This window comes from Cryptomeria japonica, chromosome 4 (assembly GCF_030272615.1).
Source record: "Cryptomeria japonica chromosome 4, Sugi_1.0, whole genome shotgun sequence".
Taxonomy (NCBI): Eukaryota; Viridiplantae; Streptophyta; class Pinopsida; order Cupressales; family Cupressaceae; genus Cryptomeria; species Cryptomeria japonica.
The window spans coordinates 189,963,233-189,968,971 of NC_081408.1; the positions used below are offsets into that span (position 1 = coordinate 189,963,233).

At 34.3% G+C, this 5,739-nt stretch overlaps 1 protein-coding gene across 2 annotated transcripts; it reads right to left on the bottom strand.

Annotated features, from left to right (window-relative positions):
- Nucleotides 1-255: 255 nt before the first annotated feature.
- Nucleotides 256-4,331, bottom strand: LOC131027780 (probable nucleoredoxin 1). Of its 2 annotated transcripts, XM_059219703.1 has the most exons (5): nucleotides 4,040-4,331; nucleotides 2,993-3,472; nucleotides 2,270-2,749; nucleotides 827-1,236; nucleotides 256-632 (listed from the first exon to the last, which is right to left on the bottom strand). In XM_059219703.1, the coding sequence occupies exons 1-5, from the start codon at nucleotides 4,124-4,126 to the stop codon at nucleotides 614-616; spliced, it is 1,476 nt and encodes a 491-aa protein (XP_059075686.1). In that variant the 5' UTR covers nucleotides 4,127-4,331; the 3' UTR covers nucleotides 256-613. The 2 variants fall into 2 exon arrangements, with proteins under 2 accessions (XP_059075686.1, XP_057813849.2); XM_057957866.2 differs by having other exon boundaries at nucleotides 256-1,236.
- Nucleotides 4,332-5,739: the final 1,408 nt, after the last annotated feature.

Genomic DNA, 5,739 nt, shown 5'->3' on the forward strand with positions numbered 1-5,739 from the left:
AGAAAGTGGCATACATAAAATATAGGATATCACTTCTTTGAATTAGTGTGGAAACTAACAAAGTAATTTAGAGAAACCATTATATTTAATGATGTGGGGATCATGCTCTGAAGTGTGATGAGCTTGTGAATATAATAATAATGCATGAAATTCGAAATTTATAGATCTGTTTGTATTTTACATGTTAAACCTACAAATAATTCTTATAACTGCAAAGATTGGACATGAAAACCACATAAAAGCAGTTGAAATATATGTAGTAGCTAAAGACCCTGTTATACATAATAAGTCAATATCATACACATACTAAACAAGCTTTAGGCCATAAAGCCTATGCACAACCATTTAGACAGAGAGAAAGAGATTCAGAGTATGTTCAAACTGCTTATATAGTATATATTATATAATATAACCCTCCATATGCTATATTGGGAAGCCTATGAAAAAGTATGTTCAAACTGCTTATATAGTATATATTATATAATATAACCCTCCATATGCTATATTGGGAAGCCTATGAAAAAGGCCCTCTAAAGGCCTTACTTTCTCACATGCTTAAACCCTTCGACAAACATCCCCTTCACAGATCACTTCTGCTGGCTTGTCCTCATTTTCAAAACCCTTGCCTTGTGTCTGCTGTTTCTCATATTCATCAGGGCGGTTATCCTTCAAAGCACAATCTGGATGAAGATCAAAATCACATTCTTTGCAGTAGAAAGACCAAGCACTCCCTTTTTCTTGACACCCATCACAGAAATAGGCCTTCCTCTGAATCAAATTCAGAGAATGTTCATGCAGGTCGCTCTTTATTTCCTTTGGATGTTTTTCTGCTGCTACTTCCATTTCTTTCTCCAGCTCTACCAGGCGGGCATCAGTAAAGGGATAAGCCTTGACCCCATGAACAGAAAGAAGGTTTCTGGCATCTGTTGTCACAGTTTTTCCATCAGGGCCAACTATGACCAAAGATGGAATTCCTTTAATGCTGAAGTACCGGCTTAGATCCTTCTTCACTTTGTCTCCAAATGGAAGAGCTAACCACGGCATGCTTGCATAATACTCTTCGAAGGCTTCTTGGTCTTTGTCACTAGAGAGGAAAACAATCTCAAAGGCTTCTCCATTTTCCTTGAGCTTATTGTATACTTGAACAAGCTTTGGTGTGAATCCTTGGCAAGGTGGGCACCAATGAGCAGAAAAATATAAACCAACCGTCTTGCCTGTGAGCTCAGAAACTGGCACCTGCAGCAGGATCAAGGTCAAGAATGAAGATCTTGTTTATGGCCTTACTAAGTTTCTAACACAAATATCGGTGGCTTGCACCCATTGTGCATGTAAAAGGGTTAGTTAAAAGCTACGGCTCCAGATGGGCATTGCAATACCCTTAATCCAACAACTACACCATAATATGAATTGGTTCTTTTGCTAATCCGCTGTTGATGGAGATGAAGCTGGTTGAGTACAAATATGACAACTGTAACATCTTAAAATAGATATTAAAGTTAATGATTTGAGATTTTCACAGATAAACATTTCAAGGATGCATCTGGATACAACTGTGTTAGAACTTCTTTTCCTCCGATGTTTCAAGTCCCCCCCTCCTTGGGGACCTTTTTGAAGAAATAAGCAGATTCTGAAAGGAGGCTTAAAAATTTTGGAGGGGAAAAGTGGAGTACTGAAGCAGACTCAAAACGGTGGAAGGGAAATGTGCAGTCTGGAAGGAGACTTGAAAAATTAAAAGGAGAAAACAGAGTCTGGAAGGAGAATGAAAATGTTGGAAGGAAAATGATAGACAGTTGTATCTAGACACATTTTGGAAATATAGAAGTTGTTGCTAAAAGAATAGAATTGGTGGCTTTCAAGCCCTATCACAGATAATATTATAATGTTATATGTAGTATGAAACCTTAGTTTAGTACAATATATTGAGGTTATAGAGAACCCTGCATGTGAGGTGAATAACATGGTTGGTTAGTTCATCAGAATGAATCAGATTGAACTTAATAAGCTATGGGTTACACCTAGCCTAACATTCAAGGTAGGTTTATTTATGTTTCTTGTATTGTATTTGTCATTGAAGAATCTTATGGAATTTAAGGATAGTTGCATGGTGAAACCCTGCATTAATAGCTGAGTATATGGTGCATCTTTTTCAATTCTTGGCATTCCAGTGTTCTGGTTTCTTTAAACTGATCTAACTGCTAAGAACAGGTGCAGGTGAAATTACAGAAGAAAAAAAACTCCACAACTAGTCATTTAGGTTTCAGGAACATACCTTTCCACCACTGTTTGTGATAACAAAATCGCGCTCATCAGAGACTAGCAGGGATTCCAAGGTCTGTGCAGCACGAATAGCTTCCTCTTTGGCTTTGAGTTCATCCAATTTCTCCTTTGTAAATGGATAAACTTCAACACCGTGATCCCTGACCAGTTCCACGGCTTCTGTTTGTAATGTTTTCCCATCTGGACCAAGCACAATCAAGGTTGGGATGCCTTCAATTTCAAAGTATCGCTCCAGATAATTCACCTTTTGATCACCATAAGGCAGAGCAAGCCATGGCATGCTTCCAAAATATTCTTGGAAGGACTCTGTATCTTGGTCACTGGAGATAAACACAATCTCCAATTCCTCACCTCTGCTCTTCAGATCATTGTAGAATTGTATAAGCTTTGGAGTGAACCCTCTACAAGGAGGGCACCAGTGAGCTGAAAAATAGAGACAAACAGTCTTGCCTACTAGCTCCAATATAGGCACCTATTTATGAGGAACAAGTTAAATTTTAGTATTTTCCATAGATTCATATGGGATACCATTTGTAAATTTTACATTACTTGTACTATAAAAATGTGGCATGTCTATATAATAAAATTAAAATAAAATATCCTCAAACAGGGGAATCCTTAATACCATAATCGTATCAGTCATAAATCATAATACAAAGTTATCATGAGAAAATATAATCCCAATTCGGATCATGATAAAATAAATCTCACTCACATTTCTTCCTCCATTGCCAATGACAAAATCTCTGTCAGGAGAGACAAGAAGAGAATTCAAGGACTGTGAAAGCCTGATGGCCTCCTCCTCAGCTTTAAGTTCACCAAGCCTCTCTTTGCTAAATGGATATGCCTGAGCACCATAATCTCTAATGATACTTACACCATCAGTACTGATAGTTTTGCACTTCTGGTCTAAAATGATAAGGGTGGGAATGCCTTCGACATCAAATTCCTGATCAAGTTTCTCTTTGGCCTGCTTCTCTGAAAATGGCAAGGCAAGCCATGGCATGGTCTTGTGATACTCTTCAAATGATTTCTCGTCTTTATCTTCAGAGATAAAGATGATCTCAAAATCCCCATTCTCCACTAACTTTGTATACACTCCTGAAAGAATAGGAGTGAATGCCCTGCATGGAGGACACCAGTGGGCAGAAAAATACAAACCCACTATTTTCCCTTCCAGTTCCTCTATTTTAACCTGAAATTTTTTAAACAACCATGTCTGAATGATAAATCATCACAAATTTAATATCAAAGAAAATGATGTTGATATGATAAAAAACTGTATACTTTAATGTTAATCTAACCTTTAGAATCACATTTAATGATAAAAATCTGGTATGACCATTACCAGATTTATGTGCTCAATAGCAAATTTAATCTAACCAATTATAACAAATTCAATATTAAAGAACACAATGCAATACCCCACAAACAAATGAGCAGAACTTTGTACACCCAATACCAATTACCAAGCAGCAATCTAAATCTATCCGAACATAATATCTCTTTTAATCTTAAAGGATATACCCATAAGAATATAGTTTTGCATACCCAATCACAAATTCAATCCAAATGGACATACTCTTGTCTACGCACATGCGTCATGTACACAGGAGAAAGGTGTGATTTTCTAAATTTAGAAAACAGATAAAAGAAACCCTAAAATTAGGAAGATTTGAATCAGATGAAAAGAAGTGAACTAGCACATGGAAATAGTGTGCAAAACCCTCAATACTGAACCCCAAATGGTGAAAAACCAAACCTGTTCTCCATTGTTTTTGATCAAGAAATCTCTTTCTTCAGTGCAGAGCAGAGACCTCAAGCTGTGTTGGGCGTTAGGCTCAGCCATCGCATACAATGTAATGCTTAGTGCTTCTCACAAAACAACTCTCTGAGCTTCAAAACTTATCAGGCATGTTGCAATGACAATCCTAAACTCCCTTTTGTAATGCAGTTGCTTAATGGAGAAGAAAGATAAATGTCATTTTCCAGTGCAGAAGCGTAGAAGGCAAGAAAACTTTAAATTCTTTTGGTTCATTTACCAAGGACCAAGCTCCCCTCGGCTTCTTTCTCATTTTGCTTTTGGCTTCTAATTTCTTTTTTTTTTTATGAAAAAATATTTAATTTTGTTTTTAAATATGAAAATATATGTTTCAATAATTCCACTAATTAAATGCAAAAATCAATAAGGTGGGCAAGAAATGCTCAAAAAAATATTTTGTTTAAATGTAAAAGGACAAAACAATTAGTGGGTTAGATCTATTTAGATGCTCTCTTGAATTGATAATTGAAGTCTATATTGCAATTATGTGTCATAGTGCATAGACAATTTTCTTTTTAAGATTCTCTTTGTAGGCATCCACTAGAAAAATAATATGCATGTTTCACATGGGTGGTTATTATCTTTTTGGTTTTTCTTTTTAATTTGTGAGTCCATATTCTTGGCATATGTCATATGAATATTAAATGGGTAAATATTATAAGTCAATAAACAACTCTTAAAAAAATAAAATATCAATAATGATGTGAAATGGTTTAAAATGTTGATGAAAAATATGATATTGATGTTAATATGTGCAAAATTTAAAAAATACTAATGCAATAATCATAGCATATACATGAATAAAATAAAATAAACATCTAAAAACAATTTATAACATTAAAATCAAATAGAACTAATTAAAATTTCAATAATAATAATTATGTCATAAAACAAAGAAAAAACAATTGAAACAATGAATTACTATGTCACTCAATATTTATTAATAATTTAACTAACCACTATCAACTATATTGATTATACTCATCAAAATGTCATTCTTGCACACCAAATACTAAGACTTAAATCTAATTATTCACTTCAAAATTCATTGCTCCTACTTACAAATAAATTTAAAAATATGAATTAAATTTTGATTACTTATAAATGAATGTTTTAAAAATTAAAACCTACAATTCAAAATATTATTTTTAAAGAGCAAATGATAATAAAGAAACATCTTAAGGTTCTCTTTACACAATTCAAAATATGCAAGTCAAATAAAATACCACGCGTAATTTTTTTTCCTTTTTTCTGCTGATCATAAAAAAAATCGGCCATGAACCGACAAATTCTGACAAATATTCCCACTAAACTTTCCACGCAATTTAATATGAATCGCGTTAAAATAGTAATTTTTTTCTACTGATGATAAAAATCGGCCATGAACCGACAAATTCTGACAAATATTCCCAGTAAACTTTCTAAACAATTTAATATGAATCAGGTCATTAATTTCACCATGTGTAACAGTCATTAATTTCACTCATAGTTGTGAAATTTAACATGATTTTATAGGGGAGAGGACCCAATAGTTGTGCACCCTAACTTCGGGTTTCTCAAAATCTTACGTGGAAATTTCAAATCACTCTGAATTTTTTACAGCAGCTTACTTGGCAAGTCCACACCATCAAATATGGTGC